Raw genomic sequence first — 23,412 nt, 5'->3', positions numbered from 1 at the left:
TCTATTTCCAATTTGTTGTAAAACATAAACATTGTTTGATGATCCTTAAATTTATAGGGTTAGAATCGTGCGATGCTATTTTTTTATTTGTAAAAATGAAGGAATATATAAAAAAAAAAAGATCATAAATAACCAACCTCTATAATCTGTTTGGAAGGATGATTATGACAGACGAGCTAAGGTGATATAGTGTAAGGTAAGTAGGGTGATAAGCCTAAATTTTAGAAATTAAAATATCTATTTTTTATTTAGGGTAAAATTAAATTTATTCTGATTTAATTTAAAATCCTACCAAATCCAAATTAAAACGGAAGTTATTTTGACCAAAAACGAAATTTGAAAATAACTTTTTTTCCCAGAATTGAAAATAATTTCAAAATCAGTTAAGATATTTTGAAATGCCTCCAAATATGAGGTTGGAAAGGTAATAGTATTAGTATAGTAAATAGTAAAACTGTAAAAGGCCATATAAAATAGATACATTCTTTTTTTTTCTTTCTTTTTTTTTTTTTATCAAAAGGGAGGCAACGCCTGCAAATTGGACACGTATTTCAGGCGCAAATTCCAAAGTTTTTTACTCTCTCTCTATATATATTCGATATCGCCAATCGAGCACCGATGTTCTTTGTCCACCGGGAAGATGCCGGCCGCCGTATTCCTCCGTAGGAGCCGGCCGGAAGAGCATCTGGAAAAAGCTACTCGCACCGCCGTATTCGAAATTGTAGGTATCGCGTTTTGAAATATCCGCGATTCGCGATTTCGTCCTTGAACGTTTTCTTCCGATTGATGTACGCTTTTGTTGCGTTTGATCTAATTCTGTTCTGTTAATTGATTTTGTTTTGTTAGTCGATTACTGGAGGAGCGTTTTCTTCCGATTGATCTGAGCTTTAGTTGCGTTTGATCTAATTCTGTTTTGGTAGTCGATGACTGGAGGTGGAGGTACGATCGGCTCTGATCCGAGGAATTCGCGCTTGTGATTTCTAATCGAGGAGGAAAAATTACCGATTCTTGTTTTGATTTTGTGGAGAGGAATTTGGGAGGGCTTTGTACTGTTTCTACTTCTTCTGCCTGTTTGATTGCCGAGAAAATCGCACTCAGGTTCATTCTCCACTTATCTGTTTTACTTGCGAACTCAATTTCTGATCTAATCGAGCACAGACAGGTAAATTTCAGTTTCCTTATCCTCCGGTTTGAATCGAGAAAGTAATTGATTGTTTTTGTTTAATCTTCGAGAACATTAAATTCCTAATCCTTCATTAAACATTTTGTATACGCTCTCTCTCACAATTTCTTGATCATCATGATCCCAATCACTTCACCGGAGGGATTTAATTCATAAATCGTAAGTAATCTCCTCTTAGCAGCTTTCTTAATTATGAACTTCACACCGGTGAAATTTTTTCAGGAGATTTTAGCTCTGAGAATTTTGAAAAGTTTTCTGAGTGAAGCAGTTAGCGAATTACGGTTTACTTTGCAGGTTGATCACTGATCACTGATCCTTCTCCAAGGCGCTTTTTTCCGACTCTGTCACATAACATTAAAGTTAGAAAAAGTTTTATTTTCATTTCTTTTTAAGAAGTATATATATTTAATAATTTTTTTTTTACCCGAAGTTGAAGTTCTTTGGCTCTTACAACTAGTGGCACCCATGCCCACTTAAAGTTCGAACGTTAGAGATATCAAGAGTTTATTTTTTTATTTTTTGTTATTAAGCTGATTCAGAGATTTGAATCTGAGAACTTCTAGGCCGATGACTAGATATTATTTAATTAGGTTTTTAGCTTTGTCGCATTTCAATTTAAACTTTTAAAGTGAATAGATTCTATATCATACAGTTTCAATTTTTTTGTCTTATAGGTAAAGGAACTTTTTAAGGGACTTTATAGGTTTTTATACTTTCATTCTATTTGTCTAATAGACTAGAGTCCTACTAAACCTAGAACCTATAAATTTTAGATTAAAATACTATTTTGGTACCTGTACTTTTATGTGGTGTTTATTTTGATCTCTATACTTCGAAAAAAAGTGCATTTTGGTCCTTGTTGTTAGTCTATGGTTAATAAGGACTGTTTGTTTCGTAAGAATTCGAGATTCCCATTGGACGGACATCTGGATTCCCACATTTGTTTTGCGGTAACGTAAGATATCTGAGAATCTTGAGATGCCCGGATATCCTTGGATGTGTATCACGGGTTTCCAAGATTCCCGTGTTGAGGGCATCCACTTTTTACATTTTTGCCCTTCATTTTTTTTCTCCATATATTTTTTTTCATAATTTTTGTTAATTTTAATATTTTACCCTTCTTTATTTTAATATTTTAAATTTATAATTAAAATAAATTAATGTACTCAAGGACTAATAACATATGAATTAATTTGTTCTACAAAATAACATATGAAAAATAAATAATTTCAAATAAATCTATTATATTAAATGAATTTATAAATTATATAAATATTCGTAAGGGCATTTTTGGAACATTCTAGATATCGGACATCTGAAGTTCCAGCCATCTATAGATGCCAGTCATCTATATTTCCGAAAAACAAACAGTCCCGGCCTTCCATTCGCATCAGTCTCCTTCTCTGCTACAAATATCATCTTTTCTTCTCTATTATTCTAATAAATTTTACTTTCAGAAATTAATAGGTCAAAGCTGAAATCCTATTCGTCCCAAATTTTTACCAAAAAACCCACTCTCTGTTGTTGTAGGAAAATTATGGCTCTTGAATGAACTCGCAAAGTTACATTTCCAATTTTTTCCACACCTTCCTCCTCTTCTTCTTCCTCATTTCCCCAGTCTCATCTCTCCAATTTCCCATCAATGTCTGGGCCATACCCAGAGTGGAGGATATTTCACTGACGATTTTGATGGATACGAGCCCAAGGGGAGAAAGCCATCTGAAAATGTCGAGCATTACTTAGACATTTAATCAGACCCAACCCAGTTTATTGGCAAATGCCACCTCACAAATTAAGGGAGACCAAAATGAATATTTTTAGAGCATGAGAACCAAAATGAACTCTAATTTGAACGTATAAGGACCAAAAGAATATTTTAATTTAATTTTAAACAAATGTACGCTTTTTTTCTTAAAAAAAAACTCATTAAACATCTAAAAAGTTGAAAATTTAAGTTAGTTTGTTTATAATTTTTTATTTTTGAAAATTATGCTTGTTTGCACACGATGGTTGTGGTATATTTTCACTTATCTTAAAAACTGCATTTGAATTAAATTTTTTGGAAACTATTTTTTATGGTCCGTTTGATAACTATTTCGTTTTTGATTTTTGATTTTCGATTTTTAGTTTTTCAAAAACAAAGTTGTTTGATAATCAATTCAATTTTCTGTTTTTAGTTTTTCAAAAACCATTTTGAAATTATATGTAGTTTTTAAAAACAAGAAAAAAAAAGTAGTTTTCAAAAACATATTTTTGTTTTTCGAAATCTGATTTTTTCTTCTCATCTTTAACTTTTTTTTTTCTCTCACATTGATCTCTAAAAGATTTATTTCTCATCCTAAATTTTTTTTTATTTTTTTATTTTTAAATGTCTCTCTACAAACTTTATTTCTCTCTCTCAAATTTTCATATTTCGAATATTTATTATTCTTTGTTTCTCTCCATTTTTTCTGTATTTTTATTTTTTTTCTAACAAAACAGTTTCATTTCTGTCTCTAAAAATTTAATATTTTTCCTAACTTTTTTCTCTCTAAAATTTCATTTTTTATAACTTTTATTTATCTTTGTATTTTTTTATTTTCCCAAAAAATTATATTTTGAATCTTGTTATTATCTTTAAATTTGTTTCCACTGTAATTTTTCTTCTTTCTTTAAAATTTCTTTTTTTTTCTTTAACCTATCTTTTCTTCTCGAGTTTTTTTTTTTCTCTACAATTTTTTTCTTTTTGTCTTTTAACTTTTCTTTCACTATTATTTTTTCTAAATCTTTTTATCTATCTCTATAAAATTTATCTTGTAAAAGTTTATTTACATCTATCTAAACTTTATTTTGAAGACAAAAATTTCCGCAGGGTCGGGTCCTAAAAATAGAAAATGCATGTTCCGACCCCGTCCTCATCCCCGATTTTTTAAATAATTAATATATATTTATTACAATTTTTTATACTTAAATTCTAAAAATAATTAAAAACAATTATAAAACCGATAATGTTTCTCGAGAACATCTCTCGGACCCAAGAACGAGGTGGAGACAGAGAATAAAAATTTTCACAACACGAGAATGGGGGAGAGCATTCTCGCACCCACGTCGTTGTCATCTTTACTCTACATAAAATTTTCTCTCTCTAATATGTATTTTCAATTTTCTAACTTTTTAAAAACAAAAAACAAAAAATGGTTAGCAAACATATATGGTTTTTGTTTTTTTAAAAACAGAAAACCAAAAATTATAAACAAGAAAAAACTAAAATGGTTATCAAACGGGTCCTTAATTTTTAAAATTTGACTTAGATTTCGATTTTTTTTTAAAGAGTAGATAACAAAATAAAGAAATATATGATTGAAAGTAGTGCTTACGAGAATAATTTTAAAAAACAAAATGATTATCAAACGAACTTTAATTTCTCTATTTCCAAAATTTCTATCCAATTTTAGATACGTTTACTAAAAATGAGAGATGCAAGTAATAGGAATAGCTGCCAAAAGAATGTTTTCCAAAAATTGAAAATTAGAAATAATAAATTATCAGACGAAACCTAAGTACTTATTACATTCTTTTCCAAATTTGTAATTCAACATTCTTTTTAATTTAAAAATTATTGCTTTAATTGTATACGAATCATAGAGAAAAAGAAAAGGTTGGGGTTCTTGTTATTTTGTGTTTTTTTTATTAATAAAGAAGGAATAAAAATGCATAATAAATATAAGAATTTAAAAATCGTGATAATTTTGAATACTTTATCTTATAAAAAATATTTCCAAGTAGAACTTTTATTGTTTTTAATTTAAGGTTTTTGTTTGGGGGTAAAAATACCTTGGACACGTGGAGGACGCTTATTGGTGTCTAAGGACTAAAATATCCCAGCTCCACCTCGGACCTGCCGAAGAGGTAGGGTTCGCTCATGGGGAAAAGGCTGTGTACATGTCGAAGTCCGATCTGAAGGAGGTTCGACCTACACGGAACCCGACATGTCCGACATGAAAAAAAACATGTAACCGCCAGTCGTGAGTACTGTCGGGTCCCCCACCTATAAATAGAGGGCCTCATTTCACGCTCAGGTAGAGAATCTCACCTCGAACTAATACGGAGTCCGACTTATACTGACTTGAGCATCAGAGTGTTTACCCTCTTGTGCAGGTCCACTCTTGTGTTCAGGTTGGGCCGAGGACCGGGTTCGAACTTGGTTCGTAAAGTATCATTGTGCTAATCCTTGCATAAACATTTGGTGCCGTCTGTGGGGAAGGACGATCTAAGTCATCCTGATTTAAAAGCGCGAGCAAAAATGGTTCAGCTAGCAAACTCAACCAACACAGCCGACCAAAGAGCTCTAGCGGCCAATGATGGCCACCAGAGGGAGGTCGGGGTAGAGGTGGCAGAGGCCTGGGGACAGAGCCTCTCCGCAGGTTGGCACGCATCACCACGCCCATTCTGCCACCAGCACATCCAAAGCCATCCAGAGCCAATCGTGGCCGAGGTGGGGCTTCGAAGAGAACCCTCGAGGACCAGCCCCAGCTCCAACAAGGGAGAATTTTGAGGCACTCCAGAAAGAAATGGAGGCAATGCGCACTCAGATGCGCACCATGGAAGAGATGAACAACGAAATGGTGCAAGTTGCGGGCGCCGGGTCTAGGTCTAAAAACCGGGTGGCACGCGATGACATGCACGAGCAAAGGGGTCATCACCTCGGTCCAGTCGAGGAGGAGCACTCTGAAGGATGTGAGGATGAAGAGTACACTCACCAGAGGGGTGATCTCCGTGAGCATCTCAACAGAAAGAGAAGCTCGTCCCTCCGAAAGGGACGATCTCCGTCCTGCTCGCACAAGAGCTTCAACCAGCAGGTCGAGTCCTCCTACAATCCAATAACTCCCGAGGTAGTGATCATAAGGGAGCAGTTTGACCAGCTGAAGAGCAAGTTCAATGCTCAGGTTGAAGCCTTGAAGGCTAGGTGCGAAAAGAAGGAAAGTCTGTTCGATGACGGCGACCTGGGAGAATCGCCATTCACCTCGGACATCTTGGAGGTCCCAATTCCTCCGAAGTTCAAAACTCCCACCATGAAGCCTTATGATGAGTCTAAAGACCCGAAAGATTACGTTGAGGTCTTCGAAGGCCTCATGGATTTTCAGGCGGCAACAGACGCAATCAAGTGTCGCGCCTTCCAGATCGCACTCACCGGCAGCGCGCGCTTGTGGTATCGAAGACTGCCGGCTAGGTCGATCTCGACCTACTCTCAGCTAAGGAAAGAATTTATCAGTCAATTCTCTTCTCGACATTATGACAGAAAGACAACGACTCACCTCGCCACCATCCGGCAGAAGGAAGGTGAGACGCTGAGAGAGTATGTCACAAGGTTCCAGGAGGAGCAGTTGAAGGTTGCGCACTGCTCCGATGACTCGGCCATGTGTTATTTCCTTACCGGCCTGGCCGATGAGACCGTCACCGTGAAGCTCGGAGAGGAGGCACCGGCAACCTTCGCCGAAGTCTTACAAAAGGCGAAGAAGGTCATTGATGGCCATGAGCTCCTCCGAACCAAAACTGGTCGACTTGAGAAGCAGATCGACCAGAAGAAGCCAAACCAAGAGAAGAGGAAGGTTGACTCCAAATCAAAGGACAAGGGATCGTCCTCTTCCGGCAGACGAGCTGAGTATCGTAGGTCGGAGATCGGCCCAGTCGAAGCCGACCTTACAAGCGTTATACCCCAACCACCATCCCCATCTCTTAGATACTTACAAACATCGAGGAAAGTGGGATGGAAAAGCTCCTCAAGCGACTTGAGAAGCTCCGAGGAGACCCAAAAAAGCGCAATAAAGATAAATATTGTCGTTTTCATCGCGATCACGGCCATAATACATCAAATTGCTGGGAATTGAAGCGCCAAATTGAAGACCTCATTCAAGATGGCTACTTCAAAAAATTTGTTGGAAAACCGAGAAAAAAGAAGAGAGGAAGCGTTCAAGGACGCCACCTCGTCGAGACGATCGACCTGCGATCATCAATACTATTTTCGGGGGCCCTAGTGGGGGTCAGTCTGGAAACAAAAGGAAAGAGCTAGCTCGTGAAGCCAGCGCGAGGTATGCATCATCAAGGAGCAGAAACCAACTTGTTCCGTTACCTTCAACGATGCCGATCTGGAGGGGGTCCATCTGCCCTATAACGATGCACTTTTGGTCGCCCCCCTTATCGATCATGTCCTAGTCAGAAGAGTATTGGTAGATGGAGGCGCGTTTGCCAACATCTTGTCCATCCCGACATATCTGGCCTTGGGATGGACCAGGTCTCAGTTGAAGAAGAGCCCAACACCCTTGGTTGGATTCTCTGGAGAATTGGTCTCTCCAAAAGGGTGTATCGACTTGCCGGTTACGATCGGGCAAGATAGTACACAAGTAACTCAGATGGCCGAGTTCGTAGTGATTGATGGCAGATCGGCCTACAATGCCATCTTCGGGAGACCCATCATCCACTCATTCCGGGCCGTTCCCTCAATGCTTCATCAAGTCTTGAAATACTTGACTCCTAATGGAGTAGGCACGGTCCGGGGAAAGCAGAAAACTTCAAGGGAGTGGTATGCCTCCGCGCTCAAAGGGTCATCAGTATGCGCCCTGGAAAAACAAGCCAACTGGGACAAGTTGCTAAAGCTCGAGGCCGACCTACCGAAACCAGGTAAAAGGAAATTCGCATCACCAACAGAGGAACTCGAGCTTGTTCCTTTGCTTAGCCTTGAGAAACGAGTAAGCATAGGAACCAAGCTGGGAGCCATTGCTAGGGAGGAGCTGATCAACTTCCTCAGGTCCAACTCGGACGTCTTTGCGTGGTCTCACGAGGACATGCCCAGCATTGACCCAAAGATCATGGTGCATCGCCTCAACATAGACCCATCATTCCGACCTGTAAAACATAAAAGAAGACCTGCAAATAAGGAAATGAGTGATGTAATTGTTGATGAAGTTAACAAACTATTAAAAGCTGAATATATAAGAGAAATTCTGTATCCCGAGTGGCTCTCTAATGTTGTATTAGTTAAAAAATCCAACGGGAAGTGGAGAATGTGCGTAGATTTTACAAACTTAAATAAGGCATGCCCAAAGGACTGCTTCCCCCTGCCGAGGATCGACCAGCTCGTGGATGCAACGGTTGGGCACGAGCTGCTCACCTTCATGGATGCCTACTTCGGATACAACCAAATCAAAATGCATGTGTCAGACCAAGATCATACCGCGTTCATAACAGACAAGGTCTGTACTGCTACAAGGTAATGCCTTTTGGCTTGAAGAATGCGGGTGCGACCTACCAAAGGATGGTGAACAAAATGTTCGCCAAGCAGAGCAGTCGAAATATGGAAGTATATGTGGACGATATGCTTGTCAAGAGCAAGCAGTCAAAGTCGCATCTTTCCGATCTGACCGAAGCTTTTGGAGTGCTGCGAAAGTACCAAATGAAGCTTAATCCGACCAAGTGCGCCTTTGGGGTCTCCTCGGGGAATTTCCTTGGTTTTATGGTAAACAACCATGGGATTGAAGCTAACCCAGAGAAGATAAAGGCCGTGCTAGAGATGGAAGCACCCAAAACTCTGAAACAACTTCAGTGCCTCAATGGAAGGATTGCAGCTTTGAACAGGTTTGTCTCAAGGTCAACAGATAAATGCCTTCCTTTCTTCAAAGTCTTGAGAAAGAAGGGGCCTTTCGAATGGACGACAGAGTGCGAGCAAGCATTGGAACAATTGAAAAACTATCTCTGCTCGGCACCTCTACTTGCCAAGCCATTGCCAGGAGACAAGCTCCACTTGTACCTGGCAGTGTCCGACAACGCCGTCAGCTCGGCCCTAATCAAGCAGGAGGGGGTACGCCAATGTCCCATTTATTATACAAGTAAAGCCATGACCGAGGCAGAGACTAGGTACCCCCAAATGGAAAAACTGGCCCTCGCCTTAGTCACTGCGGCACGGAGACTTAGGCCGTACTTCCAAGCGCATACCGTCGTAGTACTTACCAACTTGCCCCTGAAGAACATCTTCCATAAGCCAGAAACATTAGGACGCCTGATGAAGTAGGCAATGGAGTTGAGTGAATACGACATCCAATTCGAACACCGAACTGCGTTAAAAGGGCAAGCAGTGGCAGACTTCATCGCGGAGCTCACCCCATCATCTCAGTCGGCCGAGTCCGACCTCCCGTGGACGATCTACGTTGATGGATCTTCCAATGAGAGGGGGTGCGGAGCATGAATCCTCTTGCTCGCACCAGGAGGCGAGCGATTCAAGTATGCTCTGCGGTTCAACTTTCGGACTTCAAATAATGAGGTTGAATACGAAGCACTTCTGGCAGGCCTACGCGTTGCTAAAGGACTGGGAGCCATCGACATCAAGGTCTTTAGTGACTCCCAGTTGGTCGTAAATCAGATTAAGGAGAAGTATCAAACAAAAGACCCCCGAATGGAAAAATATCTAAGCAAAGTCAGATCACACCTCGCCCATTTCGAGACTTACGAGGTGAATCAAGTTCCAAGATCAGAAAATTCCAATGCAGATGCTTTAGCTAAAGTGGCATCAGCATATGAAACCGACCTGACCAGATCAGTCCCGGTCGAGATCTTGAACAATCCTTCAATCTTGGAGCCAGATGTGATGGAGGTTGACACTCCAGCACCCTCATGGATGGACCCAATCGTGGAGGTCATCAAAGGAAATCTGTCGCAAGACTCGAAGGAGCAGAAGAAGATGGCGCGAAAAGCAGCTCGGTTCATACTCCAAGGTGGAGCATTGTACTGACGTGGCTTCTCTCTGCCTCTGCTTAAGTGTGTAACTCCTGAAGAAGGTCTTTACATCCTTAGGGAAATCCATGAAGGAGTATGTGGAACCACTCTGGCGCCAAGTCGTTGTTAGGGTTGACTTTTTACTGCAGAAACATGTGTCGGTAGCCCTGTTTGACCACGTTTTTGATCCATTTCCCATTATTATTTGCCAAAAAGGACCACATATTCTCCAAGTAGAACATACATAGATTATTTCTGCATAAAAGTCAAACTATGGTATTTTAGGAAAAATATGAGATAAATACGGTCAAAGTTGGAAGAAAATAACAGAATTCTGTTTTTTTGCAGAATTGCGCCTGACGCATTTTGGGAGGGCAATTTGTCAAAACGCACGTTTTGATTAATGAAGGGCAAGTAGGACATTTGCCACATGTTCAAAACCGTGAGTCCAAGTCCAAGTGAGGTGGTTAGGTGAATCTCAACCCTTTTCCACCTAAAATGGAGGGGAGTTTCAACCAACCTATGGTGCTATAAAAGGAAGCCATCCATCCCTCAGCAAATCATCCCTTCCAAGCTTCATTTCATCTTCTTCTAGATGCTCTCTAGTTGTAGAACACGTTTTTAGGGTTTATGTTCATGTTCTAGTTGTTCATTTATTTGTTTTTCACGCTTTTACCTTTCGTAGTGCTTTTAATTCAGTTTCTTAGTTCCGTTCTTTGTTCATTCTGTTATTTTAAAGTTTTTTAGCGAGTTTCAACTCCCCTCACGCTCTAGAGAGAAGAGGGTTAAGCTAGAACTCCTTGTACGACTCGTTTATTCATTTAAATTCAATGAAAAATACTTTCTTTATGTTTTTGTGCATTTACTTTCATTTAATTATGTTCTAAATTAGTTATCAACCTCCTTGTGGAATGCCTTAGTCAAATGATTTGATTTTCAACATGCTCGGGATTTTGGCCAGATTGCGCCTCGCACTTTTTTGGGTTGGTTTCTAAAAACTTCTCTTTACATCTTTTTTCCATTTGGCCAGTGGGAACTTGATTTATACACTAAAGCCCAACCTTGGGAAATGTGAGTTAGGTAAAATAATAGGAAACCAATATGGGATGTGACTTAGGAATAAGCGCATAAAATATGGTCCTAGGAATAGGCCCTCTGACCCATAATGCAAATGAGTTGGTAGATATTCTCTAGGATTGTAATCACACATAGGAATATGATTGTAGGTTACCCTAGCCTCTGCAGCAACCAAAAGCGGTAGTGAAAGAGTAGAACTTAAATCCCAAGAAAAGTCAGGAATTGCGCCTGGTGCATTTTCCCAACATAGTGTGTTTTCCATGTTTTGCATGAAAACTAAGGTAGGAGATAAGGAGGTTGAGTTTCATTAAATGATTTGATAGTTAAAACCCCAAACAACAACATTTCACCATTATTTTCTTCCTAAATCACAATTGCATATTTGAGCCATTTCACTGCATTACTTGATTTTGAAAAGCAACAAGTCCCTGAGGATTCGACCTTGGATTACTTCCGAGTATTAATTGTGACCGTGTGCGCTTGCACGAGTCTCTAATCTTTTTAAAGGTAGAGAAAATCCCAACAAGTTTTTGGCGCCGTTGTCGGGGACTTATTTTTCAAAATCATATTTTTTTTCAAGTGAATTGTTTCATAGTGTGATTGTTGCATGCCTCTGTTCCTTGAGATTAATTGTTATATCTAACCTTAGCGGGCCAATTTTTTTTTGCATAAAGGCTTTCTTGCAGGAGTCCCTGAGGAGGTTAAGGCGAGAATAGAGGTTAAGAAAAAAAAACTAAAAAAAAAAAAGAAAAGAGAAGGAAATAAAAAAATAAAGAAGATCTTAATTGTATTGAACCAACAACAAACATGAGTGTTGGAAATGGAGTCTCAATTTATGTATAATCTTCCAATGGTAAGTAACATTCCCATAGCTCCTGTGAATCAATTATGTTGTTTATATTGTGGTGATATTTGTCATTCATTGGAATATTGTCCATCTAATCCTTCATCTTTTTATTATCCAGGTCAACAAGGGAACCAACAAGAATTCAACCCTTATTCAAATCCATACAACCAAGATTGGAGGGATCATTCGAATTACCTGTGGGGAGAGCTTCAACCTGAAAGTATATTCCACCCGTATGAGCATGCATTCCCACCAGAATTCCCGTCACAACCTCAACAAGAGTACAATCAACCATGGATGCCAGAACAAACGCACTTATTGGAAGTTTTTAGCCTTGAACAGACTATGATAGACTTTATGGCGAGAACTGATGAATCAATACGCAGGCTGCAAATCCAAGTGGAGCTGATGGTTGATGAGTTGAGGAATAGTCCATCAGAAGCATTGCCTACCAATATGGAAGAGCAAGGTGAGGCATTCAATGAAAGGAGCGAGCTTGAAGATGACGAACTTGAGCTCCCAATAGACAATGATGATCCACCAATCCCCGAAGTGATAAATGAGGTATGGAAGAATAAGGAAGTTGAACCCGAGAAACCGATAGAGGTAATGGAGCATGAGCTTACAATGGACCTAAACCCATCACCTCTAAATATTGGACCGCTTTTCCCTTTCCCTCGATGCTCTTTAGAGATAACCCAATACATACAGAAGGAAGAGTTGACCAAACCTGTCGAGGATCAAGTAAATGGAGAACTAGGAGAAGATGTGATAGGTTCAGATGAAGGGTTTTACGTTAAAGTTTCATCCCAAATTCCAATTTTCAAAAATCAATGCATACAAGTAAGTCACCTACCCCTCGAGCTAGACCTTAAAGCATATTGTGCTCTGAAGGAGCGAAACTTTGACATGGTAGTAGCAGAAGAGAGATCAAATGTGCTTGAGGAAATGAATGAAAGTTGAAAGCCTCCAACGTTCTTGAAAGTAAAATCAACAGGAGGGAAGTTTTGTACATTAGTGTCATGTTTGTTTACTTTCCAGTTTTTTTTATTATGTCCTGAACGTTTTAATAATTTCATTTTTTTAGTACATGATTGGAGTTCCCAAGAAAATAAGCAAGACATAAGGCAAAGAGCAGTGAGCATTATTCCACAAGAAGGAACAATCAAGATTTAAATATGGAATGCCTAGAAAGAAAAAACGCCATGCTGTTATTTTCTCATTAGCTGAATCGGGGGAGTTTTCTAACCCTTGTTTTGTTGCTGATATAATGTTGTTTTATTCATGTGTGCTCAGTCATGATATTTTCTAGGTAGAAATATTTGCATAAGTTGGATAGCATGCTGAGATGTTTCGTAGATAACATATATCATGTTTAGTCTTACAAGTTAGGGTCATATAAGCTTTAAAATTTTATGTACCCCAGACTCCTTATCATACTTCATGCCTTGTGTGCTGCTGCTAAAACTACTGTCTATTTGTTAAGCATGCCTAATCATAAAAAAATAGTGAAAACAGTCCATTGGTCGTGGTTGAGGGCATTTTTGTGTAAAATATTTTTTTGTCTTCTTCTTGCGAAATTTTTACACTTTCTTTAAGGCTTTTTTGTGTAGATTCCAAATCTAATTTTTGTTTTTGCATTTGAATTTTGCAGGATCAAGATCCCACCCTCGTCAAAATTGCGCCTGGCGCAATTTAAGAAAACAAATTCGGTTTTTGAGTTATGGATTAGGGCTTTCGTGGGCTTTATGTGGGTTATGTTTAAATGGGCTTTGGGTTGTTTTTCAATCAAAAGGAGGCCTAATTTTAAACCCAATTATGTTTTTAATATGTTTTAAAACATAAAACAAAAAGCCCTAGAATTTGAAAACACCCCATTCACGATTTTTCACCAAGATTTTCTCACTTGTTTTCAAATCTTCTCTCAAGAAATCTCAAAGAATCTCAAATTATCTCTCATCTCTCTCTTTTTCAATACACTTAGGGTTTATTGGGGGGTTTTTCTTTGTTGATCATTAAGCACGATCAAGAACCATGAAAGGTTCATCTTCCTCCAAGCCACATGACAAAGAGAAGGAAAAGAAGAGAGTGTTGTTGCCTCCACCAACCAAACCGGGTATGATTCCTCTTGAACCTCCTAGGATTTATCATGAAAAGTTAGTTTTTGATCCTAGGGAACAAATAAGAAAATATGAGGAAGCTATAAGAATGAACCCTAGGAGAAACCTATCCATTGTTGGTTCAAATTCTGAAAAAATCAATATGGAATCTCATGATGCTAGGGTTAATAAAGAAGGTTCTAGTGAAAAGAGATTAGGAGGTGTTGTTGACTTTTTACTGCAGAAACATGTGTCGGTAGCCCTGTTTGACCATGTTTTTGACCCATTTCCCATTATTATTTGCCAAAAAGGACCACATATTCTTAAAGAACATACATAGATTATTTCTACATAAAAGTCAAACTATAGTATTTTAGGAAAAATATGAGATAAATACGGTCAAAGTTGGAAGAAAATAACAGAATTCTGTTTTTTTGCAGAATTGCGCCTGGCGCATTTTTGGAGGGCAATTTGTCAAAACGCACATTTTGATTAATGAAGGGCAAGTAGGACATTTCTCACATGTTCAAAACCGTGAGTTCAAGTCCAAGTGAGGTGGTTAGGTGAATCTCAAGCCTTTTCCACCTAAAATGGAGGGGAGTTTCAACCAACCTATGGTGCTATAAAAGGAAGCCATCCATCCCTCAGCAAATCATCCCTTCCAAGCTTCATTTCATCTTCTTCTAGATGCTCTCTAGTTGTAGAACACGTTTTTAGGGTTTATGTTCATGTTCTAGTTGTTCATTTATTTGTTTTTCACGCTTTTACCTTTCGTAGTGCTTTTAAATCAGTTTCTTAGTTCCGTTCTTTGTTCATTCTGTTATTTTAAAGTTCTTTAGCGAGTTTCAACTCCCCTCACGCTCGAGAGAGAAGAGGGTTAAGCTAGAACTCCTTGTACGGCTCGTTTATTCATTTAAATTCAATGAAAAATACTTTCTTTATGTTTTCGTGCATTTACTTTCATTTAATTATGTTCTAAATTAGTTATCAACCTCCTTGTGGAATGCATTAGTCAAATGATTTGATTTTCAACACGCTTGGGATTTTGGCCAGATTGCGGCTGACACTTTTTTGGGTTGGTTTCTAAAAACTTCTCTTTACATCTTTTTTCCATTTGGCCAGTGGGAACTTGATTTATACACTAAAGCCCAACCTTGGGAAAGATGAGTTAGGTAAAATAATAGGAAACAAATATGGGATGTGACTTAGGAATAAGCGCATAAAATATGGTCCTATGAATAGGCCCTCTGACCCATAATGCAAATGAGTTGGTAGATATTCTCTAGGATTGTAATCACACATAGGAATATGATTGTAGGTTACCCTAGCCTCTGCAGCAACCAAAAGCGGTAGTGAAAGAGTAGAACTTAAATCCCAAGAAAAGTCAGGAATTGCGCCTGGTGCATTTTCCCAACATAATGTGTTTTCCATGTTTTGCATCAAAACTAAGGTAGGAGACAAGGAGGTTGAGTTTCATTAAATGGCTTGATAGTTAAAACCCCAAACAACAACATTTCACCATTATTTTCTTCCTAAATCACAATTGCATATTTGAACTATTTCACTGCATTACTTGATTTTGAAAAGCAACAAGTCCCTGAGGATTCGACCTTGGATTACTTCCGAGTATTACTTGTGACCGTGTGCGCTTGCACGAGTCTCTAATCTTTTTAAAGGTAGAGAAAATCCCAACAGTCGTTATCGGCCAAAGTGGTTCGACAGGGGTATTATTGGCCCACCATCGAGCAGGATGCAAAGCAGTTTGTGAAAACCTGCGACAATTGCCAGCGCTTTGCAAATATTATCCGTCAGCTTCCCGAGCTGCTCACCCCCATCTTGGCCCCATGGCCATTTGCACAATGGAAAATTGACATCATAGGTCATTTTCCCCTGGGCAAGGGACAAACCAAGTTCGCAGTTGTTACTATGGACTACTTCACCAAGTGGGCCGAGGCCGATGCGCTCACTCATATTACAGAGCCTAGAGTCACATCGTTCGTATGGACGAACATTGTATGTCGTTTCGGTACACCAAATGCTATTGTGACAGACAATGGAAAACAATTTGACAATGCAAAGTTTAAGGACTTCTGCACGAAGCTAGGCATAAGTCATCTCAGCTCGTCCCCTGCACATCCGAAAGAAAATGGGCAGGTTGAGGCAATAAACAAAATTATAAAACGTGGACTCAAACTGAGATTGGACTTTAGAAAGGGAAGATGGGCCGAGGAGTTACCAGAAGTATTGTGGTCGTATCAGACCACCTCGAGAGAGTCAACTGGCGAAACCCCGTTCTCACTGGCTTTCGGCTCTGAAGCTGTTGTTCCAGTTGAGATCGGCATGCCAACAAACAGGGTATAGCAGTACGAGCCAACAACGAATGAGGACGAGCTACTCCTTAACCTTGATTTATTAGAAGAAAAAAGGGAAATGACGCAGCTGCGCCTAGCAGAATATCAGAACAGAATGACCAGACATTACAACACCCGAGCTCGACCTCGAAGCTTTCAAGTTGGGCATCTGGTCTTAAGGAAGATTCAGAGTCATGTGGTCACTCTTGACCCAAGTTGGGAAGGACCGTTCGAGGTTAAAGCCATAATCCGACCTGAAGCGTACATGCTGGCCGATCTGGAAGGAAATGTGCTTGCACATCCATGGACTGCAGAGCACCTAAAGCGCTATTACCCTTGAAATGTTAAAATGGTCCTAGAATGGACTTGTAAAAAATTTTTCAAGGGAAGGAACTGAATGGTGAATAAACAGAGTTATTTAATTTCATGACTCTGAGTTTGATCAGAAATTAAATGGGGGCCACGGACTCCCATAAGACTTGCAGATCGGTAAGGTAAGTGTGAAAATTGATTAAAAATCAAACCTCGTAACCCACGGGTTCGAGGTATGATGGCAAAGATAGTTATGAACTAAAATTCAATCCTTTGAACGTCTAAGTTAAAGGTGCGATGTAGAAAGTTCAAATTGGTGTAATATTGCCTATTAGACTTCCGAGTTCGAGGAGAAATATTAAAGACCAGTAAAAGAAACTCTCAAATTCAAACCTTAAGAAAAAGGTGCGATGTAAAAAGAGTTCATCCCACACTCAATCCTTTAGACCTACGAGTTAGAGGTGCGAGATGAAATTATTCATGTACCAGTTCAAAATTGCAAAAGCAGGTTCAAAAACGTAAGGAAAAAGTAATAGACAGAGTTTGATGCGCAAAGGTGAAGGAATGAAGGTTTCATTGATTGGAGGACAAAGCCGAGGCTTGTATATCTTGCAGCTCTGCCCAAAAACTTACAAAAAATAGAAAAAAAAGAGAAGAGGAAGCCTCAGCTACTTCCAAGGTGGGAGGACAGCTCGCCCTGGGAGCCCAGAAGATTCATCTCCTGAGTTCCGCCCTGTTGTGAGGGGACTTCCTCTTGTGTGGTCCCGACATCAGCAGGCTCTTGACTTGGAGCGTCTTCAACCTCCATGTCGGAGTAGTCAGAGTCCAACTCCCTGGCGTACTTTTCCACCAACGATTGGGGGCCAGGAGTACTGTCAGGACCGGAGGCCCATTTCTCAGCATACCTCTTTTTCAGATCGTCGAGGTCGATCTGGAGTGGGGCATGTCAGTAGCAATGCCTTTTATCAGAAATTTGAAGCCTGCATCGCTGAAGTGCTTGGCAAACCCATCAAAGTCAGGGTGCTGTCTGAAAGCTTCCTCCAGAAGAACTCCGTTGGTGAGGCGTTCTTTCTCCACCTTGAGGTCGGCAGTGAGGCGCCCTATCACAGCGTCATTCGCCTCGAGGGCCTGAAGCATTTCGTCCTTCTCCTTTAGGAGTTGGAACTTCTCCTTCTCCAGCCCTTTAGTGATAGCGTGGGCAGCTCGGAGGTGGGTCTTATGCCTCTCATCCTCTCTTTTCAGTAGCTCGGCTTTGGCTTCCACCTCAGCCTTCAAGATATCCACCTCGTTCCGAGCCTTCAGCAGTTCGCCCTTCAGCATGGTGGCAGCCTCTAAGGCAGCAGAGGAGTTCTCCCTCTCCTTTGCTGCCAAAGCTTCTCTTCCATCTAGTTCGGCCTTGATCATAACCGCTGAATGGATGGAAGCGGTGAACGCCTGCAATACACAGAGAGCAAACAAAAGTTAGACTATGCCACGGGTTGGGAAAAATAAAGTGTAGGAGTAGGTCTTACCTCGACGGCGTGGTCAATGGTCCTTTGCAGCACGGACCCTGGATCGCTTACAAACTTGGACGCTCTCCTGAGACAGCGGTCCAAGCATGCAGCCGAGATGCGGGACACCTGGTCCTTCACCCCGGAGCTTGACGGTTCAATTCTTAACCGCATCTTTACATCAGACGTCCCCCCCATCCGAGCTACGGGGTCGTCCACCAATTCGACATGACTTGCGGGCAGGGGCCCACGAGGTCTAGTCTCCGAGGAGGAGGTAGTCTTCTTCCTTTTCTTTCTCTTCTTCAAAGGGGACTCTCCCCTCACCTCGTTCAGATGAGACACGTCCAGCGCCTCCAACTCATCCCTTGGGCGCTTCTCTCTGGGATGCTCCCCAGCAGACTCCAACTCGACCACCAGAGTTGGGACTTCGGAAGATGGCCCATTAGTGTCTTGAGCCGCAGGCTGAGCCCCAACGGGGGTCGTTGGCTCCGTGCTCCGAACAGCCTTGAGGGCGTACGCACGACCCTTGGATTTGCGTTTTACGCTGCTGGAGAATCCACACAGCATTGCTGCAAGGCAAGTAAAACAAAAAGTCAAAAATGAAAATTAAAATAAATTGAGGTAGGGTCGAGTTCGACTTACCGAGTTCGGAATTTGGCATTGAAGCTTCAACCGGACGCACCAAGGGGTTATAGTCTAACAACCCTGATTCAAGGAGCAGTTTGTCAGTTACCAAGGTCCCAATTTTCCGTCCCCTTGGGAAGTGATCCTTATAGTGCTTAAGGGTGTCGAAGGTGGCTTGAGCGAGCTCAGGAATCGGTTTGATTGATACTGCACAAGGCCGAGAAGAATTCAAGTTATATACGATAAAGTTGGAACGGAAAGATTTAAAGATGCAAGAAGTAAACATAACGACCTCATACCTGGGCTCCCAAACCTAACAGGCACGTAAAAAATGGGACGACCTGATTCGTCCTTTGTCAGCCATTCCCCAGAGGCAAAGAACCACTTCCCTACCCATCCTTTGATGGAGGTCGGCCCCTTGACTATACCACCTGCGCCTTTCCTTACGCACATATAATACCGACCTGGCTTCTTGGCTATCCTCTTGGCCTCAAAGCACCCAAGAAGCTGGTCAACATTTAGTAGCTCGGCTTCGTCCTCATCCCGAGCTTGCAACCAAAAAAGAATGGCAAAGGCAAAAATGACACCCCATCCATTGGGGGCCACTTGAGCAGAGGCCAGACCAGTTCGATTTAGGAACTCCTGGGCAAAGGGGTGAAGAGGAAGTCTGAGGCCGTACTCAAACATTTTTAAGTAAAGAGTGACCCATCCCTCTAGAGGATTGTCAGCTCTTTCCCCTTCCTCCGGAATCCTAAGGAAGATGTTGTTTGAAATTTTAAACCCCCTACGGAGGGGTCCAAGATAGTGCTCGGGCATTTTAGAAGGGTATTCCAAACCCTGGCCCGAGGTAGAAGTGTTGCTATCCTCCCCATCGTCCGAAAACCTAAAGTTCTCTATCTCTTTCAGCTCAGACTCTAACCTAAGAGCTAAGTCCTCCCCAGAATCACTTGGTTTAGGGGGAGAACTACTTATGGTCCGACCTGCGCTACCTAGGCTATCGCTACTGGAAGGGGAAGATAAGAAAACCACCATATTTGAAAGAAAGAGTAAAAACAAGGAAAAGTGACTGACCTACGAAAGTGTTTGAACTGGTTTCAGATCGAACTGCAGGAATTCAGGGAACGTAAGGTTTGACCTGAAGTCTCGGAACTATTTATAGCTAATCAGAAAAATCTCTGCACCGTACACGTGTAATGAACGAGCGGCTAGGATCATCTCGAGATCCGTAATGACGGAATACTTGAGTAATCCGACAGCCTGGCAGATCGAAACGTCTTCCACAACGGTTATATTCTCTCTACAAATTAGAAGTCGCCACGTGTCCAAAATCGATTCGGATCAACTTCTCTGCCAGGTCGAGATCAAATCTGACAAAGAGGGGGCCAATGTTTGGGGGTAAAAATACCTTGGACACGTGGAGGACGCTTATTGGTGTCTAAGGATTAAAATATCCCAGCTCCACCTCGGACCTGCCGAAGAGGTCGGGTTCGCTCATGGGGAAAAGGCTGTGTACATGTCGAAGTCCGATCTGAAGGAGGTTCGACCTACACGGAACCCGACAGGTCCGACATGAAAAAAAAAACATGTAACCGCCGGTCGTGAGTACTGTCGGGTCCCCCACCTATAAATAGAGGGCCTTATTTCACGCTCAGGTAGAGAATCTCACCTCGAACTAAATACGGAGTCCGACCTATACTGACTTGAGCGTCAGAATGTTTACCCTCTTATGCAGGTCCACTCTTGTGTTCAGGTCGAGCCGGGGACCGGGTTCGAGCTTGGTTCGTAAAGTATCGTTGTGCAAACCTTTGCATAAACAGTTTTAAAGAACAATAAGTTAGAATTAGTTACAAAAAGAACAATTAGCTAGAAATTATTTAAAAAAAAAACAGAGAGAAAAAAAACGAAAAGGAAGCATTCAGAATCAAGGTTCTTATTTTGTACGGTGGTTTGATAATGTAGTGATGTCTTATTTCTTGCTTTTATTAAACATCTAAATGTTTTTAAATTTCTCCTTTTTCATTTTAAAAAAATATATGTTGGGGACTGTGCGCGGCCGACTTGGGTGTGACGAGACCAGAAAGAACGACCTATCAGGTCGGTCTTGGTGGCAAACAAATGAGGTAACTGTACGATCGCATGTGGTAGAGTAGGGATCGGACTGGTCACTGTTAGGGACCAACGATCACTCGTCAGGCCCCTCACCGAATAGGGAATTATCCCAATGAAATGTATATCTGGTTACCTACCACTACAAATACGCCACTCCCTCATGGCCTAGTTATGAAAAAATCTGTCTGATGCCCTACCTATTGAGATCTTTGCAGGTACCTCGAGAAATCGCCTAAGTGTATTCGGCCGACCTCCGAAGTCGTTTTCCATACCTCGACCAAATCTTGCATAAACAATATATATGTTTCAAAAGTTGTATACAACTTTTAAAAACAATAAAAATGTTTGTTCTTTATTATTTTTGTTGTTTCATTTTTTTTCGTACTTGACAGAAGTCCTATGTTAACAAAATAATGGATAAGACTTCTGAATATTTTATTTTTGATTCGTTTTAAAAGTAAAGTTCATTTTTGTATTTTGAGAATTTAAAATCTAAAAAACAAAAAGTCAGAAGTAGCCACCAAGTACATTTCTCTCTTTTTTTTTTTAATAAATAAAAACAGAAAAATAATTATCAAAGTTGTTAAATTGATTAATCTTTTGAAGTATAACTTGATTTAAATATGTTTTATTTTTATAATAAAAAAACAAAAGTTATTAAAATAATAGTTTTAAAAACAAATTAAAAAAATACAATCAAATACCCATAAAAACCTTAATTTGACAAATATTTTAACGAATATATATATATTTCTATTTTGAACATGATAAACTATTTCCATTTATAAGGATAATCCAAGAAGGTTAAAATATTATTGAAAACATCGATCACGATTGGATGTAACAAATACACTTGACTATGGTTAAAGCACCTATCTCCTTTAGTCCAAAAAAATAATAATAAATAAATAAAACACCTATCTCCAATTAGAAAAATGTGAGATTCATGTTGTACTAAAAAAGTACAAACAATGCATGAGACTTGTTAGGAGTTATATTGGAAAGCCTTTTTCATTTTTAAAGATAAAAAAAATATTCCTCCAAAAAAATAAAAAAAAATGTCATTAAACTTATTTGGAGAGACAAATTTGTTTTTAGAAAATTTTTATTAACAAAAATATATATATATATTTGCCTTTTTATTGGTTGCACAATCCATTTATTAAACAACTAACGATAAGATAGTGGTGAGAATGAAAATATTACTAATTTTTTATATGTCAATTACTGCTTACTTATGTTTGCTTTGATACTAAAATATTACTAATTGAAAATTTATAATCTAAAATAGACATTTTAGAAGTTTAGAGAACAAAAATGAAATAGGATTAAAAGTTTAAATGATGAAAATATACATTTTAAAAATTCACCGACTAAAATAAAATATTCAAAATAAAATAAAAAACTTTGTATTGTTGAGGTTGTTATATAAGGATAAATGAAAATTTGAGGATAAAATATATGTTTGAAACTAAAAGAAGAAACTAGTTTTGAAAACTAATTTACAAACAATTTTTCTTAACAAATTTTTTATCGGGAAAATTATTTGGTAACAGTAAACAAATTAATATTGGTATGAAAAATAAATACTGATTTTTACAGTTAGTCCATGTAGTTTAAAGTTGGTAACATTTTAGTCCCTATGGTCAGAAATTTTATTAAAATTAAACATCAAATTTTATCATATAACAATTTAATATTTCTAATTTATAAACATATTTTGTCCCTTTTCAGTTTGTCAATCTATATATATAAGAAACTTAACAAAAATTTTTTTTTTACAATAAGAACTAAATCGATACCTACCTTAAATTACAAAGATTAAATTATTATCAGTTTGAAAGTACAAGGATTAAATCGTTATAAACTAAAGTTTAGAGACTGAATTGTTACTTTTAGTGAAATTACAAGGATCAAAATATTTTTTAACTTAAAAAAAAAAAGGAAAGAAAGAAGGAAGAATCAGTGAAAATAATTACTCTTGGATCTAAATGAGAGACTTTTTCAACATCCAAAAGACCAAGAATTCCATGATATTACCATTTCCATCCCTTATTGTAATATTCTTGAGAAGTTTTTTTTTTTTATTTTGTTTTATTTATTTGTGGAAAGGTTCACTAAATAATAAACAAATAAATAAATTTTATATATATCGAAAAAAATTAACTTTTACTTCCATTCTTGAACTTAGTAAGATCTATCAATTTTCACGATAAACTTTCAATTTCATCAAATTGGCCTAGACTTAAACAAATAGTACATTTATCTTACGCTAATTTGCTTCTAATTCACCCACTAATTTCAACAAAAGAAGCTAAGGTAAAAATCTCCAAAACTCATAAGGTAAAAATCTCCCAAAACATTAGTTTTAATGAAAATTAAGTTTTGCCCAATAACTATTCAAAAACTAAAAAATTTCAAAAAAAAAAAAAAATAATAAATAAATAATAATAATAATAACAAATCTAATAGTGTTTTTCTCTAAATTCTCAACAAATTCCTATCAAACGTCGTTGTCTCGACTATGCTATCGGAGGCTCTAGAGAAGTCGGAATAAGAGAGCACTTATCAACAA

General features: G+C 39.1%; 1 protein-coding gene across 9 annotated transcripts; it reads left to right on the top strand.

Annotated features, from left to right (window-relative positions):
• The first annotated feature begins 524 nt into the window (after window positions 1-524).
• LOC111024336 (uncharacterized) lies at window positions 525-14,892 on the top strand. Of its 9 annotated transcripts, XR_015792372.1 has the most exons (6): window positions 540-721; window positions 847-1,342; window positions 1,478-1,542; window positions 10,277-11,858; window positions 11,971-13,968; window positions 14,392-14,892. XR_015792372.1 is itself a non-coding variant. In XM_088126782.1 (5 exons), exon 3 carries the CDS (start codon window positions 5,734-5,736, stop codon window positions 7,048-7,050), a length of 1,317 nt encoding a protein of 438 aa, XP_087982908.1. In that variant the 5' UTR covers window positions 525-721; window positions 847-1,342; window positions 1,478-5,733; the 3' UTR covers window positions 7,051-11,858; window positions 11,971-13,968; window positions 14,392-14,892. The 9 variants fall into 9 exon arrangements, 7 of the variants coding, with proteins under 7 accessions (XP_087982908.1, XP_087982911.1, XP_087982912.1 ...); XM_088126782.1 differs by having other exon boundaries at window positions 525-721; window positions 1,478-11,858; XR_015792371.1 differs by having other exon boundaries at window positions 847-1,542.
• Window positions 14,893-23,412: the final 8,520 nt, after the last annotated feature.

Source organism: Momordica charantia (genome assembly GCF_013281855.1).
Source record: "Momordica charantia cultivar OHB3-1 chromosome 7 unlocalized genomic scaffold, Mcharantia_2.0 BLBB01000007.1, whole genome shotgun sequence".
Lineage (NCBI taxonomy): Eukaryota > Viridiplantae > Streptophyta > Magnoliopsida > Cucurbitales > Cucurbitaceae > Momordica > Momordica charantia.
The sequence above is the reverse complement of the archived record's forward strand: the minus strand, read 5'-3'. Positions and strand labels throughout refer to the sequence as shown.